Source organism: Panthera onca, chromosome D3 (genome assembly GCF_046562875.1).
Source record: "Panthera onca isolate mPanOnc1 chromosome D3, mPanOnc1 haplotype 2, whole genome shotgun sequence".
Lineage (NCBI taxonomy): Eukaryota > Metazoa > Chordata > Mammalia > Carnivora > Felidae > Panthera > Panthera onca.
In genome coordinates this window covers 88,878,700-88,898,603 of record NC_138350.1, presented here as the reverse complement: position 1 = coordinate 88,898,603, position 19,904 = coordinate 88,878,700, and the positions used below count along the sequence as shown (strand labels likewise).

At 41.1% G+C, this 19,904-nt stretch overlaps 1 protein-coding gene across 1 annotated transcript in view; it reads right to left on the bottom strand.

Annotated features, from left to right (window-relative positions):
- Positions 1–13,706: 13,706 nt before the first annotated feature.
- Positions 13,707–19,904, bottom strand: part of CD3H18orf63 (chromosome D3 C18orf63 homolog) — a 31,634-nt gene continuing 25,436 nt past the window's right edge. The window contains exons 12-14 of the mRNA XM_060611861.3: positions 16,942–17,967; positions 16,664–16,753; positions 13,707–15,342 (exon numbers count right to left, since the gene is read on the bottom strand). Of these exons, the coding sequence (XP_060467844.3) occupies positions 16,697–16,753; positions 16,942–17,967 (1,083 nt within the window). The 3' untranslated portion in view covers positions 13,707–15,342; positions 16,664–16,696. The remainder of the gene's footprint in view (positions 15,343–16,663; positions 16,754–16,941; positions 17,968–19,904) is intronic.

Below are 19,904 nucleotides of genomic sequence, written 5' to 3'. Positions count from 1 at the left end.
GGTCTTCACACACACACACACACACACACACACACACACACACTAACACAGTTCCTCTGCCCACACACCTCCAGTTCACACCACTAATTCTCACCCACAGAAATATCCTAGCTTAAACTTCCCTTCTTTCTGGAAGCCACGCCCCTGCTATTGCTTCCATGAAAGTTCATTGTGCTTCCTTTGTGGTAGCATTTGACGCATTCTCACAGCGTGTCGAATTTGTGTCTCTTCTCCACTGGACACAGCAACTGTGGCTTTTACATGAGGTATTGCGTATCAGGCCCCTAGCATAGCTCCTGCACATGGTAGGTGCTGAATAAATATGTGGCAAATGAATGAACTCCTATTTTAGTGGAAATATACCACTACATTTGTGGTTCCATGTTGATGAGGTCAGGATTTTTGGATTACGGCTTGTGGTCAACATCAGTTGTTTCCTGGTATCCACTTGGCGCTTCCAGCTTGATGACAGCTCTAAATTCTGTTTGGGAATCTGCGTGGTTCCTGGGAAGCATATACTTAGCCTGGCTCCAGCAGTTACTGAAATATTCTCCATTGAGAAAACTGATCTGCTCTTGTGGTTTCAACTGCTGGAAGCTGCAATTTCTCAATTAAATTAGTTATTGGGGTTTCCTAAAAGGCTCTGGGGCCCTCCTATTTCTCCATCTTCATATCACTAACGTGCTGGGTGACTTCACTGGCAATATTCCTGTTATGTTTCCTGGCAGGACTATTTAGAAGTATCTGGGCGATTGCCCAGTGCTCTAGAAAGAGCATAGACAACAACTTGGCACATGTCAAAGTGAAACATGCCTAACACCATGAGGAGATGCAACAGATAAGAGTAAAAAAGGAAAACCAACGTAGAATTAACCTAAATTTAAACAGTATCAGTCCTGTGATATTTTTGCACATTTCAAGCAAAAGGAAATGGCTGTCTGGCCAAAAGAGAAAATGCTGTGAGTTGCTACATCAAAATACTAACATGATTTGTCTTTTTCCTAAAAATACCAGTAATTCATGTTCATTATAAACACTGGGGACATTTTAAAAAGGTATATGAAAGAGAAAGATCACCCAAAACAGTACGCAAAGTAGCCACTGGTAATGTTCCAATGCATTTTCCTTTCAGAAGTTTTCACACATGTAATACCGATGTGTATTTTCCCTTTCAAAATTCGAATGTATGTTTCTGTAGATCACTTGTGTGCACACAGGACCCCCAAGAGCGATTTGAGTAATCTTCCATTTTGCAGATCTGCTATAACTTCTAGGAAACTCTTCTCCTACTGCTGGACATGTTGGTTTCTAAGTATTTACTGTTATAAGTTATTTGGTGGTGAGCACCCTGAATATTAATCTTCACGATCCCCTCTGCTCAAATCACAGGTCAGCTTCTCCTCTTGTGTTTGGAGCCCCTCTCACTTTCTCAAGGACACTCCTGCTACCTCAGAGGTCCCCACCGGAGAACCCATGCCATCAAGGTGCAGACACTCTCTAGTACCCTCCATCTTGCACAAAGAAAAGCCCTTCTCACCCCATACCCTCCCCAGCTGCCCTCTCTGTACCCATTGCTGACCGATTCCCCTTTATCTGGTCCTAGATTTGGCCTCCACTTCCTTATCTCGTTTTTACTTGCATCTGCTCTGGGAGGGTGTGGCCCCACCCCTCAGGGAAAAGGGATTTTTGAAGGTGACCACATGTCTGTGCATTTCTCTGTCCTCAATTGTACTTCACCTTTTGGCACCATTCAGTGAGCATACCTTCCTTCGAGAAACAGTCCCATCTCCTGGCTCCCACAATACCAACCTTTTTGGTTCCCTTACTTCCACATTCTTTGGTGGCTCTTCTCCTTCAGTTTGTGCAAGAATGTTGGGGGTACCCTAGGGCCAGAACTCGGACCTCTTCCCTTCAACACCTTGTGTGGGTAATCTTATTTTCTCCCAGGATTTTAACTGCCAGCGATAATGCTGATGACTGCAGACATACCTCCCTAGGCCAGACCTTTCTCCAGATTTGCAGATGAACTGCCTGCCTGATACTTTCCCCCAGACGTCTTTTAGGCATCTCTAGCCTAATGCTGCTAAAACAAAAACATTTATTTTCTCCATGTCTTGAAAATATGTCTGTCCTTCCTCTGGCCTTCTGCATCTCAGTAAATCCCATGAGTTGCTGCTTTTTTAAGGAAAAAATGTAGGACTCAAGCTGACTTCTCTGTTTCTCACCTTCACATCCAACCTACTATGAAGTTCATGTGTCTATGTCCAAAATATTTCTGAGTTCAGTCTGTCTCTCCATCTCCACTCCTTTTCTTATCTAAGCCTTCGCCAGGTCTCACTTGGGTGACCTAGATGACATCAGAATGACCTGATGTCTTGTCCATGTATGACCCATTCTCCACACATCACCCTGAGTGGCCTGTTTGCCAGCCTCCCACACATCTACCTTGCCATGGTGTCTAAACCATGTGGCTTCTGCTCTCTCTTACATCTCATCTCCTACCGCTCACCCATGGCTCTCATACTCCCACCACCTGGGCCGTCTTGCCCTTCCTCTACCACTCCACGATCTCTCACCCTAGAGCCTTTGTGTTTGTTGTTTCTCCCCCTCAGGACATTCTGCTCCCAAGCTTCACATGACCGCCTCCGTCCCACCACCCGAGACTCAACTCAAATGTCATTTTCCAATTTAAAGTTGGCTCTCCTTTCATGTGTCAACTCCAGAGCCTGAGAAACTTGCACATAGGCAAATCATACACACACACAAAAAAAAAAACAAAAAAAAAAAAAAAAAAATGCCAACTGGAAAGAATCCAAAGTCCATCAATGGTGGAATGGATAGATTGTGGTATATTCATGCAATGGGATAGTACAGCAAAAGGAAAAGGAATAGACAAGAACAGGGCATCAGCCTGGTTGGACCTCAAACCATAATGATGAATGTGAGAAAGAAGTCACAGAGGATGCACTTGGTGTTGAATCAACCCACACAACCTACAAATATATTGTATGGGGATATAGCCACATATGTGGTAAAACTATAAAGAAAAACTATAAATAAAAGATTAACAAAGTATTCAGGGGGGTGGTTACTTCCCTTCCTGGAGTACAAGTGAGGCTGTGTCTCTGAACTTGGACGGTAGGATAAGGTCTTTGCTTTATTTTTAATCTTTAAGTTGCATGTGTATACTTTATAAATGCTTTTGAGTTCAGGGTATTTCTTTATGAAAAAAAGTTTTTTTAAGTTTAAGTTTTTTAAGTTTAAGTTTTTTTAAGATGGGGAGGCGCCTGAGTGGCTCAGTTGGTTGGGCGTCCAACTCTTGATTTCAGCTCAGGTCATGATCTCATGGTTGTGAGACTGAATGCCACGTGGGACTCCACAATGAGCATGGAGCCTGCTTAGGATTCTCTCTCTGTCCTGCATGCATGCTCTTTCTTTAAAAAAAAAAAAAAAAAAAAGAGCAAGATGGGACTGTAAAGCAACAGCATTATTTTTTCCTTATAATTATAATAATAATGTGAACTACGCTCACTCTGTGTATCTTGGTTCCCTCACTGTTGAGTGAAGGGAATGGACTGGACCTCCTTCTGTTCTTACATTCTATCATTCAGCAAAGAGCAGGCTGATTTGAAGGGACCTTGAGAGGACATCTGGTCTGTCTCCATACTTTCCAGAAAATTGCCAGTTAATTAAAACCAGTCCAGGCAAAAGTGAACCAGTTTGATTTGGAAATCCCACTCTCCCTCTCTCCAGGAAGAAATTACACAGCCTTGTTATATAATTAACTTTAAATATCTGAAAATTCTTCCTTCTGACCTATACAGATGGTTTACACTCTGGGGCCTCTTTTCAAACAATGATACAATACATTCAAAGTTGAAAAGTCTGGGGATGCTAAGTCTAAATGGAGCTGCCTATCAGAAATGTCATGGTTCCCAACACCCAGATGGAACCCTATACCCATTCCTAGAGCACAACAGCGCAGAGATGTGGCAGGTAGTATGCGTGTGTGGAGAGGGACACGGGGCTAATGCTCTCTTTGGCCAAATAAAATCTCTGTCAAGTTGCTGCTGCAAATACAACGTTCAGCAGTCTCTCAGAGGAGAACCTGTCTGATGCACATCAATGTTCTTATATGGAAGGGACACACAGATTCATGTGTTTCAATATAACTATTTTCTGATAATGTGGAAGAAGCATTCTGTTTCTCATAGCCCCCAGGATTGAACTGCACTTGAAATCAGGTTAACTAGAGCTAAATTTAATCATTGTGTGACCCGACTGGGTACATGCAACCTGGCGTATTGAATATCCTACTTTATGTTGTTTTTATTCTCAATTTCATCTGGTTATTTCCTTAGGGACCACAGAGCAATAGTAGGCAGCAAAGTAATGAAATGTGGTAAATGTGGTTAAAGAGAAATAGGGCTAAAAATACTTTTCCTTTGTTTCATCTTAGCAGCCCCATATATAGCGTGGCTTACTTTATTTTACAAAGTCCTAACGCCGGTTCTGAGGAGGAAAAAGGCAAGCTGAATTTATTGCTGTGGGAAACCACGGAGCTTCCTCAATTTTATAACATAGGAGCTCTTTGTTTTATAGACATGCCATGAAAGTCTGGGTCATAATCATTACCTGCCATTTATACCGGGGCTCAAGGCAAGCTCGCTCAAGTTCGCAGGGACCTCTGGAGCTGGTAGATGGTGCGGGCCGCAGTCACTCTGCCAGGCCTGGGACATCTTCATCATCCACAGGCGTTCGCACGGCCTGGGTGAGGTTAGCACGGAAATGTGGGATCACCAGATGGACTCATGGTCTCTGAGGACACAGGCCTTTCTGCTTCTGAGAGAAGCCTACACTGGTCTCTCAAATAGCTCTCAGCGCTGTAAGCTGGGAGGATTTGGGGGTGCCGGCCTCACCCGACTAAGAGTGATTCTCAAGGGAAACAGAGGGGAGGGGGAGGATTCCTCTCCTACACCCCTCGGCTCTTGAGGGGCCTTTTCAAATGTCAAAGCTCCAGGCGCCACCGCCAAACCCTCCCTCCATCTGGAGACTCACTGTGGGGGTCACACGTGTTCTAAAGGGAGCGAGTTTACACGGGGGCGGTGAGGCAGAGGACAGAGTGAGAACTACTAATTGCAGAAAGGTTTTGAAACATTGCATGTGTTTGCAGATCACAGATACTCATGGAAAGGATCACATCAGCATGTCTTCTAAATCCTTCTTTTATATCGCATGTTAAGAAAATCTTGCACGTTGTGAAGCAACGAGGTTCAGCAGAGAGATCGCTGCCCCGGGTGCTCTGATCGTCCAGGCCAGTGGATCTGGTCCCTTTGCGTCACCTGCCCCCCCACGTGGCTCCAAGGTACAGGCAGGGAATGTCAGTACCCCCCCTCCCCTGCAGACGGCCAGGGAGGGGAGTCAAAAGGCCATCACAACACTGAAAAGTCCCGGGGTGCCTGGGAGGGTTGCCCACCCTGGTTTAGGGGGTCCACAGGCTTCCCCGGAGGGACAGGTGTTGGAAATACTGGCGGGCGATCACCAAGGACAAGGACCTGGCGGTCTGCCACCACTGACCGCCCCTCCCCCACCCCCAGCACAGTTAGATCGGTGTTTCCCACCGTGCAGCAGAGCGTGAGAAAAACACGTGTCCCAATGTGCTGGGCCATCTGACTCCAGGCCTCACAGCTCTGCGTCACTGAAATGCCCTCCTCTTGCACACAGGGGGAGCACTGCAGTGAGAGCCCAGTGGCTCTGCATGGAAGTTTGCTTGCATCTGTCATGTTCATGTTCTCGGTGCTTGCCTGGCAGTTTTGCTTGTGAGCCCTGTTCTTTGTCCTCACTTCCAAACTGGCCTGCTCTATGGGTCACCTCTTGCTGTGTGACACACTAACCCTGAAACCCAGTGGCTTAAAACCACGGTGAATCTCTCTCTCTCGTGATGCGTGGGTGTCTGGGCTTCCAGACTGGCTTGGCTGTGGGAAGAGATTCCAGGGGCCACAAGCAGCAGAAGGAGAGACTCCCTGGGAGCGAGGTTCCTAATAATGCTCCTGAAATGCTGAATGAAGTCTATTTCCCACGGACTCTCCCCCTCCAACTTGTACTACTGACAGTAACTGTGAATTCTGTTCCCCCATACCCCATTCTCAAACAACGTAGCTTTGTGGTAACTACGTATTTCCTGTTTCTCTGGGTCTTCTTTGGGGGGAAGGGCAGAGGTGGGGGCATTTCCTCTCCCTTTGAAGTTTACGTGATATGCTAGGACATGGCTATTTCTTAATGACGCTTCCTACCGCACAGTATTGTTACTTATACTTGCTTTCCACGTTAATAAAGGAATCGCTTTCTCATGCACTGTTGTTCTTTATACTTAACCCTGAAGCAAATCCACGAAATAAAAATAAGAATGCCTTAGGCTCTGGGGCGCCTGGGTGGCTCAGTCGGTTAAGCGGCCGACTTCGGCTCAGGTCATGACCTCGCGGTCCGTGAGTTCGAGCCCCGCGTCAGGCTCTGTGCTGACCGCTCAGAGCCTGGAGTCTGTTTCGGATTCTGTGTCTCCCTCTCTCTCTGACCCTCCCCCGTTCATGGTCTCTCTCTCTGTCTCAAAAATAAATAAACGTTAAAAAAAAAAAATTAAAAAAAAAAAAAAAGAATGCCTTAGGCTCATATTGGTCACGCACAGCTGTCACGGAACTTCCCTCCTTGCTTTTTTCCTCGGGACCACCTCTCAGCATCCTCATTACGTGGATGTGTGTTGAATAAAACTAAGTCGGAAGCAGAGATTCTAAACGAGTTTCTAATTTCAGAACTCACATGAATTGACTTTAAAACTGAGGTCCACAAGGGAAAAACCATGCAATATGACCATTGTAGACTGAAGCTCGATTCACGGTTCATTTCACTAGCCGTGCCTAATTGGAACTTTGCCAAGTGTCTGACCTGATTCCACCACTTGGTTCCATGCTATCCTGCTGCATTTCGGGTGCCCTCTGCCCTTACCTCATCCCACACACCTCTGTAAAGCAGCTCACTCTGCCATCAAGCCACAGTTACATTGAGAGTCTTGGACGTCCACCATCCTTCTGAGAACTGTCAGAAAGCGATCCTTATGACCCACAGCTCCGTATTGCTGTCTTACGGTCCCAGACGAAAGCCCCTTCAGTCCCCTGCACTGGGTGAAGGTTGTTTTTATTGTTTCCATTTTATTTTTCTCTTTAAAGAACAAAACCCTGTATAATGTAACACACACATTGAAAAGTACATAAACATACAGGTACTGTTTAAGGAGCAACAATGAAGTCAATGCCTGTGTAACTACCACCCGGGACAAGAAATAAAACAGATGTTATCAGTATTTCAGAAGGACGGCCCTACCATCCACCTGCCCCCACTACTCTCTCTCACAATGCACCATTATGCTGAATATTTAAGTAATAATTCCCTTGCTTTTCTTCATAACTGTTCTACTTTTCTTGTGCTTGATCTGACTTGGGTTCACTGCTCTAACAGATGATGGGTTCATTTACTACACATTAAAGTTTGGTAGGAAAACCATTTTTTAAAGCTATAATTAAACTGTTGTCGATAAACCCCTTTTTCTTTTTTCCCAAAAGAGGCATTTGTAGGCTGCAGAAACCTTTATCTTGTTTATGTGATTTCTTAAAGGATTATATGGTTGTCTGCAGAGAATTAGCACTTATATTATCAAAGATTTCTTTGTCTAATATATCTCAGCCTTTAAAAAGCATTGAAAGGAAGAATAAAATATTAATTATAGCAAAAAAAAATCCTTAAACAATATGGTTGGATTTTTCCTGTTTTTGAACTTCATACGAATGGAAGCTCATTCCCATCTCACTTCTTACCATGTTAGTAAGATTCATAAAGGCCATTTGTGGCGTGTGGGCCATTATGAAGAGTAATTGTATGAAATCTTATTTATTTACAGTCTATTTTTGGGCTCTTTTGCTTCAGTGGTTTTGTCAACCTAAATACCAATACCATATTGTTTTAGTTATTCTAGCTTTGTAGAAATCTTGCTATCTGGAGAGCAAGTTCTCTCTCTTCTTGTTTTTCTAGAAGAGTCTTTGTTTATTCTTGACTTCTGCATGCCCATAACAATTTTAGAATAAGCCAATCAAGTTCTAGAAATAAACATGTTGAAGTTTGGCTCAAAATCACAACTGAATCTTTCCATTATCGAGTTTCCAATCTCTGAACATATGCACAGGGCTCCATTTACTTTGATATTCTTTAATGCCATTCAAATGCCATTTAGTTTTCTCCCTAAAGTTTTTGGTATTTCTGGCACTTTTATATTTCTGATATTATTTTAAATTAAATTCGTGGTTTGGGTTCTCTTGGATCATCTTGGTGAATTTGGGCAGAGACAATGGGGCATGAGTTCCCCCTACTCTTCTCACACTACAGCTGTGCACCCCCACAGTCTCCTGGGGGTGGTGGCTGATTGGCTCACCTTAACCTTGGGCACTGTCTTCAGGGTCCCAGGAAACACGTCCACTGCCGAGTGAGGTGGGCATCTCCGTTAGGCTCCCGGGCTTTGGCAGGCACTCGTGTTTTACATTTCTGTTCCCCTTACTCCTCCACATCATCAAAACACAGCTCCATTTCCATCTGGGTTATCAAATATCTTAAGAACAAAAGTGATTTTGAATTCTCTGTACCTTTCTCATCTTCTCCTAGTATTTATCCTGGTAATTCTTCATGTCATTTTGGTTCTTGAATGTTTCTATGGACTCAAAAAAATTTATCCAGCATTATTGGTTGGTTTCTGTGACAGGTTTGGTTTAAGTAACCATGTTTGAAAACAGGAATTCCAACAAGGAAGCTAGTTGTCAAATTCTGACTTAGACCAGGACAAGTTCACTGAGTCCAGAACTGAAGGAGAAAGAGGGTAGGGGAGGCTCTCTGCTTCATAAAAGTGCCATCTTTATTTATCTCACTATGGCAGCATTGGTATGGAGCAAAATTCGAAATAGATTTGAAAAAGAAAACACACTTTAAATAAAACTTTTAATAGTTTTAACAGCATGTTTATAAAATTCCATTATACTATTCACTTTAGTTAAATGATTATGTTGATGTATGTTCCTTCTTTTTAAAAATTTTTAATATTTATTTATTTTTGAGAGAGACAAACAGACACAGAGTGCGACAGGGACAGGGGCAGAGAGAAAAAGGGAGACACAGAATCGGAATCAGGCTCCAGGCTGTTAGTACAGAGCCCGATAAGGGCCTCGAACTCAAGAACCGTGAAATCAGGACCTGAGCCGAGGTCAGACGCTTTACTGACTGAGCCACCCAGGCACCCTGACATATGTTCCTTCTAAGTGTAGACCCAAGATTTTATTTTAAGGCAACTTAACTCATGTTTTTCAGATATTTAAATGTTTTATTCCTAAATGATTTTAGTGGTGAGATAAGTAGATATATAATAAACCATAGAACCAATTATGTTTTCCCAAGTTTCTCCTTGATTACAACTGCAGATTTCTATTTTTATGTAGGAATATAAGCTAGCAACTAGAAATAATTCCCATTGGTACTCTGGAAAAAAGCTGGTGGAACAAAGTTAAAAAATATTATGCACATATTATATGTAATTTCTTTCACGGCTGAATGTCAATCGCAAAACATTCTTTGAATGTTTAAATTCAGAAATTTAAGAATATAATGACTATATGGCAGCAGCCAAGATGATCTTTGCAGAATACAATAAAATATTGATGCATTTTATTTTTTTGTGGGAACTAGGAACATTTTCTCTGGCAGGAAACAGAATGAAAGGTACATGCAATATTAAGAAAATCATTAATGAACATTCCTCTTAAAAACAAAAGCTAATAAGCGAAGATGATCAACTATTTATGATTTTTTCTGTTAATATTTAGGGGCTGTAGGTTCCAGGATTTCAAAAAAATTATAGAGGAAAAGCTTAAGATGGAAAAATCCTATCACTTTGATATAATCTCACCAGCTATTTGTTCCTGCTTGTATCGAAGAGTTTTATCCTTTTGTTTCAGTGTACAAATGTCCCTTTCTTCTTGCCATCCCTTCAAGCCATCAGACACATGGTGCAGGTGTCCTTTCTGCAGAGGACCCCAGCACTTGTTTCCTCTGCACCTGACCATGCCCTCTGGGTCACCTTGGAACTGTAGCAGACACTGGGGACCTGGGAGACCAGAGCCCGCTGTGTCTCAGGTCTCCTCCTGGACAGGCAGGGCTGCTGACCTTGTCATGCCCACACTCCCCTTTCCTTGGCTCTGGGGCCCCTCCCCTCTTTCTGACCTTCTCCCTTCCCCCATTCCTTACACATGCTCTTCTCTTCACTTCCTACACTCTCACACAAACCTTCAGCTGATAGTTCTGTGTGGATGATACCCCAACTACATTTCTTTGAGCTTTAATATAGTCGTCTGTTGGCTGTGGCTGTCTTTACCTGGAGCTTCTACTAACGCCGCCAGCTCAGTTCACGATGGACTGAACCCACCATCTCCCTGTTACATTTTCCCCACCACTCTTCCACTTTCCGTATTTTTAAAAGGTGACATTCTTCTTGTAGTGGTTCAGGATTGAAAATCCAGCTTCACCTCTGACCCTACCTCCAGCATTTGTCATCGACAGCCAGTATCCCTGGTGGCCACTTCTAGGTCTGTCAGTAGTGTCTTATTTTCTGTTCTCTGCTGCCCGGATTAGGCTTCTGGAACAGCCTCCAGATGATTTCACTGCCTGCCCTAAAACTCTCCTTTATCTCCCTAGCCTGGTCTGCACTCATTCTGGTCCCTGTATAAAGCACATGCTAACCACACCAGAACCAGTATTCACTGTTCCTAAACACATGTACCTCTTTGTGCCTTTCTCATTTGGTTTCTCTTTGGAATGCCCTTCTTTCCATTCCTTCTGTGTCCCAAATGTGTCTGGCATAACCACTGTTCATCCTTCCAGGTCCTTGGGTACTCAATGCCCGTCATTAAGAGAAACAGAAAGTTCGTGTTCAGAGATGTAAGATTATAGAGGCTGTGGGAGAATACTCTTTCAAGAAGGGGATAATCAAAGGACAGTATTGTTAAAGGTAAAAGAAAATAAGGATTCTGAGAAGTCCACTGATGACACTTGAAAGAGCCGTCTACACTCATGATTTCCAATTCTCCCTCCTCTCTTCTCCCTTAAACCCTGTCAGGCTTTTGCCTCTGATACTCCATGGAGTTGCTCATCATCAAGGGCCTCCACATTGTGAAATGTGATGGTCAATCCCCAGTCTTCCTCCTGCTCCAAAGCCTGCTCCTTTTCATCTCAAGTTAGATGTGACCAAGGCAAACACGTGAGGCATCCTCAGCACCCCCCTTTCTCTCAAACCCTAATCCAGTGGATGGTAGCTTTCACAACACACCCAGAATTAGCCACTCCTCATCTCCCCCCCGGCTGCCATGTGGCACACCTCTTCCATCTTTGCCTGGATGACGTCAACAGCGTCTGGGCTGGTCCCCCTATTTCTTCTCTTGCGCTCCCCTCTGGCCTCAGTCTCTTCTAAATGCAGCAGAATGAGCCTGCTAAAACCCAGGTCAGGCCTTCTCCCCCTCTGGTCCCAACCCTATCTCTGTTAGTGTGAAAGTAACTATCCTTGCCAATACCATCAGATCTTATCTTCTGGTCTCCCCCATCTGGCTCTTTTTACTCTAGCCACTCCGGGCTCCCTGATGTCTCTTGAACATAACAGCCTGCAGAGTTCACCTCCTTCACATCTTTGCTCAAGGAAGCCTACCTTAACCATATCCTTTACTGTTCTCTATTTTTCATATACTTGTCACTTTCTAATACATTACTTTATTTATTTGTCATGTTTATCATCTATCTCTCTCAGTGGTCACTGATATATCCCAAGGTCAGTGTTCATGGATATATCCCAAGCATCTACAATAGCGCTTGGCACATAGCAGATACTAAATAAATATCTATTGAATGAAATGATGAAGAACTTTTGAGAATGAAACTTTTGTGAAGTGGTGATGACCTAACTAGTTTACATGGATGTGGCAGCAAATACATGTGAAGAAAGGAAACCATAAATGTAAAATAGTTTGGAATTTATCCAAGTCTTTCCATTCCTATATGCAGTCACTCCAACACATGGAAAATACGCCTATTTGAATACCTTTATTTTCTTATTTTAACTAAGACACTACGTAGGATACAACAACAATGGACATTTTAAGCACCAATAAATGACCGTGACATCTTTAAACATTTATAAATACTAACCATTGCTAAGTATCAATAACTATCAATATATTGTCAGTTCCGTCATAACACCTGATGATGTGCAATTTGAAAAAGAGAGCGAAACTGGTTCATGAACTGGTTAATAATCATTGACAAACCCGTATTTTTTACCTATTTGCTATGGTAAGCAAATGCAAATAAAATGATATATAATAATGTATAATTTCAGAAATATATAATAAAAAATATAAACAGAAAAAATTCAAATATAGTAAGCAAAAAATACTGTGAAATTTAAACTATAAATCGTTCAAGAAAGGATATTTACATTTCTATGAAGATGATTCTTTAGCATTAGTTTGGCATATTGCCACAGGTTTTTAAATGAAATGGCTAATCTTTTAAGTTTCTGTATATAGGCAAACACAAAATTATTTAAAATTGTAATGGTTCTAAAACTCACAGCTGGAATATGAAGAATGATTTGAGGGCAGGGTGGGGGTGGTGGCCATGATGCATATAAACCAAAATTTAAACAAGGAAGTACAATTTAGTTTTCCCTAATTAGGTTTGGAATTATCCTGGCTTTCAAAATTATAATCTTTAAAATGAAACAAAATCTTCATTAATTTCTTCAGGGAGTCTGAGCCAGTAATTCTCCCTGGGACCTCTTCTCTGAACATGGAATAGTAAATAATCAATCAATCTGTTCAAGTATCTCTATAGTAAATCATCTGTACATATATATGTTATATACATATATATCATATATATTTTTGTGGTAAGTTTTCATTAGGATAAATATTGTAAGAGCAAAAATAAACCTACTTTACACCAGAAAATAGGCTGATCCTAACACAAGCAGGCTTTGTCATGTAGGTTAAATTTATCTAAATGAAATAGTATCCTATAAATTAGTTTTAGACACTAATGGAGTGCAGGAGGAGCTAGCAAGATTATTTATATAAAGAACTGGGAGATACTACACACTAAGCAGTGGATTTATCTTTTTAATTCTTCCACTTAGTCTTAGAATCAAACAAGTCTTTATTACCTCAGGCATGAAGACTGGACAGCAGCAGGAGAGCGGCAGGAAGGCAGCGGGGAATGTGTGGAGCAGAGGGAAAGACTGGTTTCAAGAAAGTACATCCTGTGGATGACTGAGTGACCGAATACATATCCTTATTCATAGTATTTTCATTAACAGGTATTTTCAGCACAGCCTCACAAACACAATGATATACTATTTTTTACTGCAGTCTACTCGTTACCTACCATACCAGTTCTAGAATGAGCAAGGCACACTCAAAATGGGCTTTAAAACGGGTGTGTTTCCCTATGAAAATGGTAAAATAATATTATAAAATAGACTCTGGAAAAAAGACATGCTTATGGTAAAAGACACACAGTAAATGAATTAGCCAGGCACAATTCCAAGAGCAAGAACCATATTTACAGTCTTCAAGTAGAGTTCGTATTCGCTTTTGCCTTTAATTGTAATGTTTAGCGAAGGAGCAAAAATAGTGAATCTCATTTTAAAAAATCAAAGTTCAAGTTATACTTGGTTCTCTGCTTATTTTTTTAAATTTAATGAAGAATTATTTCAGTGCAATATTAGTGAGGGTTTTCATTTCTTTTAAATATCTTACCACAGCTATTGTATCCCATTTTGTAAATTAAACATCTCAAATGTTTGAAAGCCAGAAAAATACTAATTAGGTGAGAAGCTCTATTTCTGTTCCTCATTTTTTATACGCTCAGTAATTTTTGTAACATGGACCAAAACGTCACTGTTGCATTTGCTTCCTTACTCTCAGGCTCCTACATCTTTGCCAGGAGCCCAGAGTGGGTGGGTTGGGGACTAGACTACACAGCCAATGGCAGTTCTGTGATTTCAGGGACACGGTGCTCAGCCCACTGCCTGGCACAGATCACACACATACAGCTGAACAAATAAATCTTCACGCCAGTATTTTGGTTGTTTGACTGAAGGCTCTAGTTCTTCTGTGAAATAGATCATATGTTTACTGAGGACTTCTGTCAGTTTGCATGTTAGACTAAAGTAAAATTTAGTGAGTCAGTGAAGACACTGTAGACGGTTCACAGTACGTACACATATTTTTTTCTTTATGCTATCCCTCGTCGGGTAGAGAGCTGTATCAAGGTGTTTATGGGTGAACTTTATGCCGTACTGAATCTGTTTTAAAATAGTACAGTAAAGAGACACCTGGGTGGCTCACTCAGGTAGGCATCCGACTCTTGATTTCAGCTCAGGTCAAGATCTCATGGTTTGTGAGACTGATTCCCGTGTTGGGTTCTGTGCTGACAGTGCGGAGCCTGCTTAGGATTCACTCTTTCCCTCTCTCTCCCTGTCCCTCCCTTGCTCTCTCTCTCTGAAAATAAATAAATAAACATAAAAAATAATTCAGTAAGAAAAGTGAATCTGCGAGAAATAGGTGAAATATAGTGGCAAAATAATAATTATTGAAGCTGGGTGATAACTACTTTTTACACTATTTTTTAAAACTTATTTATTTGTTTATTTATTTAGAGAGCACGTGAGTGGGAGAGAAGGACAGAGCGAGCGAGAGACAATCTTAAGCAGGTTCCTCACTCAGTGCAAAGCCCAACGCAGGGTTTTGATCCCACGACCCTAGGATCATGACCTGAGCCAAAATCAAGAGTCGGACACTCAACTGACCCAGTCACCCAGGTGCCCCAGAGGCTCTTTACACTATTACCTATACTTTGTATAGCTTGAAATCTTCAATGATAAAAATAATAAATTCAAAGAAATTTCAACAAAAATGGTTAAGGGCAAAATAAAGACATTTTCAACTAACAAAAACATTTCTATACTTGTCTATCTTTTACAAAATGGTTTATACAATATTGTAACCACAGTGAAACGTTGGAAACAACTTAAATGTCAATCAGTAGGGACAGTTAATGTAGTAACACCCCCATGCTACAGAATGAATCCTATGTGCCCATGAGAATAATGAGTGTCAGGTGATAAAGGAGGTTCCACAGCAGTGCACAGAACCTGATTTCATGTTCATAGGAGTGTGTGAATGTCCATCCACATTCAGACGGTTATGTCTGCAAAGAGGAATTACAGATTATTTTTTAACTTTTCTCTTGAAACTGTTTTGTATTATTCAATTTTTTACAAGGTATACATTAACTTTATATTGGGCAGAAATTATTTTCTATAATGATATCCTGTAGTTTTTCTCATTATGCTATTATTTCTAGGTGATGGAATGATTTTTTTTAACTTAAAAATTATCTTAGGTCTTGGGGCGCCTGGGTAGCTCAGTCGGTTAGGCATCCAACTTTGGCTCAGGTCATGATCTCACGGTTTGTGAGTTCGAGCCCCGCGTCGGGCTCTGTGCTGACAGCTCAGAGCCTGGAGCCTGCTTTGGATTCTGTGTCTCCCTCTCTCTCTGCTCCTTGCCCGCTCATGCTCTCTCTCTCTTTCAAAAATAAGTAAACATTGAAAAAGTTTTAAAAATTATGTTAGTTCTTAAGTAATTCAAAGTGGGGAAGTTCTATACTTGTAAAAAATTATGAAATCTGGAATAGATTTATTTTTAAAATGAAAACATTTAAGGCATTTTAACAAACACACTTTTTTTCCTCAACCACCTACTGAGTGTATTAAAATGTAAGATGTCAAAAACTACATGAACTACATGATTTTTTAAAAAAAGAATATAATTATGTACCTTTCAGTTAATTGAAATCAGGCTGAAATTCTATTAATTACAGAAAGAAATAGCATATATAGAAGAAGAAAATGTTTTCTATTTTGTTCATAAGGAATTTGAATTGAAAATATTCCAACAGTTCTGTGCAAAAAAAGTATTTGTGGATATTTTAGTAATACGTTTGTTCTTAGAATAAAACAGATGGCAGAATGGAATAAAATGTAATTTCCAGATGCATGGTTTTCTGAATTCGGTGACTTGGACTCAGCACTATCAGTTAAATCTCAAGTTTGTCTTTAGCCAGCGCTGCAATTTTGTGGCGTACATTTTAATGACTAACATTATCTTGGGTAAAAGTCCCAAAGGTACATGTTCCAGTGGTTGTGGAATCTTGGATCTTTGGGCCATCTGCTACTGCTATGACCTCTTAGTCTGCAAAGACCATGGAGCAGAGTGGGAGGCAGCCACAGTGGGACCTCTATCCACCTCATCCCTCTGTGGGGTCATTTACGATTTGCAGCAGACCCTGTGTATGGCCCTTATTAACGGACTGCACTGTTCCCAACATTTCCCATTTCCTTGTTGATTATAAAGCTTCAAAGAATTTAAAAGTAGCTCCTTCTTACCAAGAGGTTGGAGATCCCTAAATGTGGCAATTCCAGTTCAGATAATGTAATGAAAAATAAAGGAAAATAGGTCACCTAAGTTACCTGGTAGTCATGTCCTTCCTTCACATCCATGTTCTAAGTTTTAGGAATGATGAGAGATTTCTGAACTTTTGATTTGTCCCCATCATGTATCTGTAATCAGATTGAAGAATCACACTTGGTGAAAATGAACTGTATATACTTGCAGTTGTGTTAGAGCAGATATTCTATTTCTCATTATGTTTCTAGATGATCTTGGGCAAATCACTTAAATCTTTATTTAGGGATTTTAGGGGCCCACCATATGGTAAATACCCCAGATTAAAAAAATTTTTTTTTACCTTGCTCCTAGGAAAACTGGACTGTCCATAATGGATAGTATTGGAATGAGGTCTCTTTGAAGCTTTTGAAGATTCTTGACACAATCTTCTTTTAGACCTCTGGGATGTTTTGCTTATCACCAATTTGTGGTCACTTACATCAGCTTTTATAGTCTGATTTATTGATTGTGGCTGCAGTAGTTGGGGATCTTCTGTTTCTGTGTCTGATTCAAAAATGTATGGTTGTTTTTTCATTTTTAGTGATTCGCGGCCTTTCCCCAAAATTTGTGTTATATATTTCCTTGTTAAATTTTCTTTTCTATTCACTTGGAAGTCAACCGCACTTTTTATTCCACCTAAACTGTTATTTGATATATGAGATACTGAACTATTAGAGAGGTGTTTACTTTCATTTAAACTCACAGTTGGTGATTCTCCATTAGAAGAGGGATATTTTGTCATATTTTCACAGGACTCAGTATTTTTTCCTTGCAGAAGTCTGGAAATCTTCTGATTTAAATTTCTAGCATTCATCTGAATGTTATGATTAGATCTTTTTTTAATAGCTGGATCTAAATTCAGCTTGTCATTTTGGATCACACTAGTTTTAAGTGAAAAGAATTTAGATTCTCTAACAACATGCTGTTCCCTTTTCAGGTTGCCAGGTTCTAAGATCTTTTTATTCATCTGCAAGGATCGATTTTTGAAAACTGGTATGAATGTAGGGGCAGTATTATTCTGGGAGCTTAAGTCTGTGCCTTGAACTTGAAGGTTTCCTGTGTTGGGCTTTGGTGCTTCCAAATGTACTTGTGGTGCCTTGTCAGACGGGGATATTTTTCCGCTCTGAACAGACTGCTGCTGGAGATGCAGTGCTGAGGACACCCAGGTTTTCTTCAGCTGGCTGCCGGGAAGCTCCATCCTGTGGTTCATGGCTCCTGAACCTGGTACAAGACACTGAGCCAGGACAGGTCTGGTGCAAGGGGCCCGAGTCAGAGAGGACCTAAACACTTGTTTAGTGGTCAGATTAGGCGCCTTGACTTTGTTTTCCTAAAAGGATAGAGATTAGGAAAAATTTAAAATGTAAAAATGTTAATGGAAAAGAAATAATATATAAAATATCATCAAAGTAAGAATACCAAATAACACTACAATATATAAAATAGAAAAGAAAAACAAAAAAACAAATGAGCCTTCTTGAGGAAACATGTACACTTCTTATGGTCTGCATCCTTTTTTACATGCCAACCTTTCAAGATATTTTAAGATGAAGATAGGCTCTACATTCTATACAAATTGACTATGAAAACTACAATTAGCTGCCCATTGCCCTCCAAGTATGTCCACGCTGTTCTCACGCAGAATGTCTTTCTTTCTTGTGTACACTTTTTTCCTTTTCAACTTCCCTTGTTTCTACTATCAGTATTAGGCGTGCGCACACACACACACACACACACACACAAAACAGTAAAAGGTGGTGTTTGTAACTTTCAGCGTGCATGTTCCATCACCCTTTGAGGGTAGGAACCATTACTTATTTATTCTTACATACTTTACATTCTTTTGTAAAAAAATGTTTTTTTAATGAATAAGAGACAGAGACAGAGCATGAGCGGGGGAGGTGCAGAGTGAGAGAGGGAGACGCAGAATCCAAAGCAGGCTCCAGGCTCTGAGCTGTGAGCACGGAGCCCGACTCGGGGCTCGAACTCACGAGCTGTGAGATCACGACCTGAGTGAAGTTGGAGCTTAACCGACTGAGCCATGCAGGTGCCCCTATACTTCACATTCTTAAACCCTTCACACAGTTACTACAAAATACTTATTCCAAGAAATTAAATGAATGGAAGAGGTGGCTGCATCTATACCAGGCCTTTAGTAGGATTTTGACTGTAGGGCAGTGGCTATCATTTGTATTTTCATTGTCTAAAAAGTGCTGGTACCTGGTAGCAACTCAACAAGGATCTGTCAGACTGACTTGTCAGATACCCCAAAGAGAGCCAAGTATTTATAGTCTTTTAAAAGAAATTATGGGGGCACCTGGGCGGCTCAGTCAGTTAAACGTCCAACTTCGGCTCAGGTCATGATCTCACGGTCCGTGAGTTCAAGCCCCGCGTCGGGCTCTGTGCGGACAGTTCAGAGCCTGGAGCCTGCTTCAGATTCTGTGTCTCTCTCTCTCTGACCCTCCCCCGTTCATGCTCTGTCTCTCTCTGTCTCAAAAATAAACATTAAAAAAATTTTTAAAGAAATTATGGTAATATAGATAAAACATAAAGTTTACCATTTTAACCATTTTTAAGTATACAATTCAGTGGCCCTGAGTGCATTCTTCATTGAACTTAAGGTGTGTAACCATCACCACTATCTGTTTCCACAACTTTTTCTTCATTCCAAACAGAAACTGTGTGGTCTTCGGCAGCAATTCCTGTTCTCTCTCCTTGCAGCTCCTAGGAACCTCTATTCTCTCTCTAGGTCTATGAATTTGCCCACTCCAGGTATCCTGTATAAGTGGAATCATACAATATTTGATGACTTTTTTATGTCTGGCTTATTTCACTCTGCATGTTTTCAAGGTTCATCCGTGTTGTAGCAGGTGTCAGAATTTCCTTTCTTTCTATGGCTGAATGATATTCCACTGCATGGAAATCCCACATTTTGTTTATCTAGCCACCTGTTAATGGGAAGTGTTCAGTCTTTTATTTTTTTAAACATTTTACTTTATTTTTTGAGAAACAGAGAGCACAAGCAGGGGAGGGGCAGAGAGAGAGGGAAACGCAGAATCCAAAGTAGGCTCCAGGCTCTGAGCTGTCAGCACAGAGCCTGGCATAGGGCTCGAACCCATGAATGTGAGATAATGACCTGAGCCAAAGTTGGAAGCTCAACCAAGCCACCCAGGTGCCCCTATAGTCTTTTAAAATATGTATCTATCGAGTCCTAGTGTCTGTAAAAAAGTGACGTGTGACAATAATCTGAAACATGGAATGGGAGTT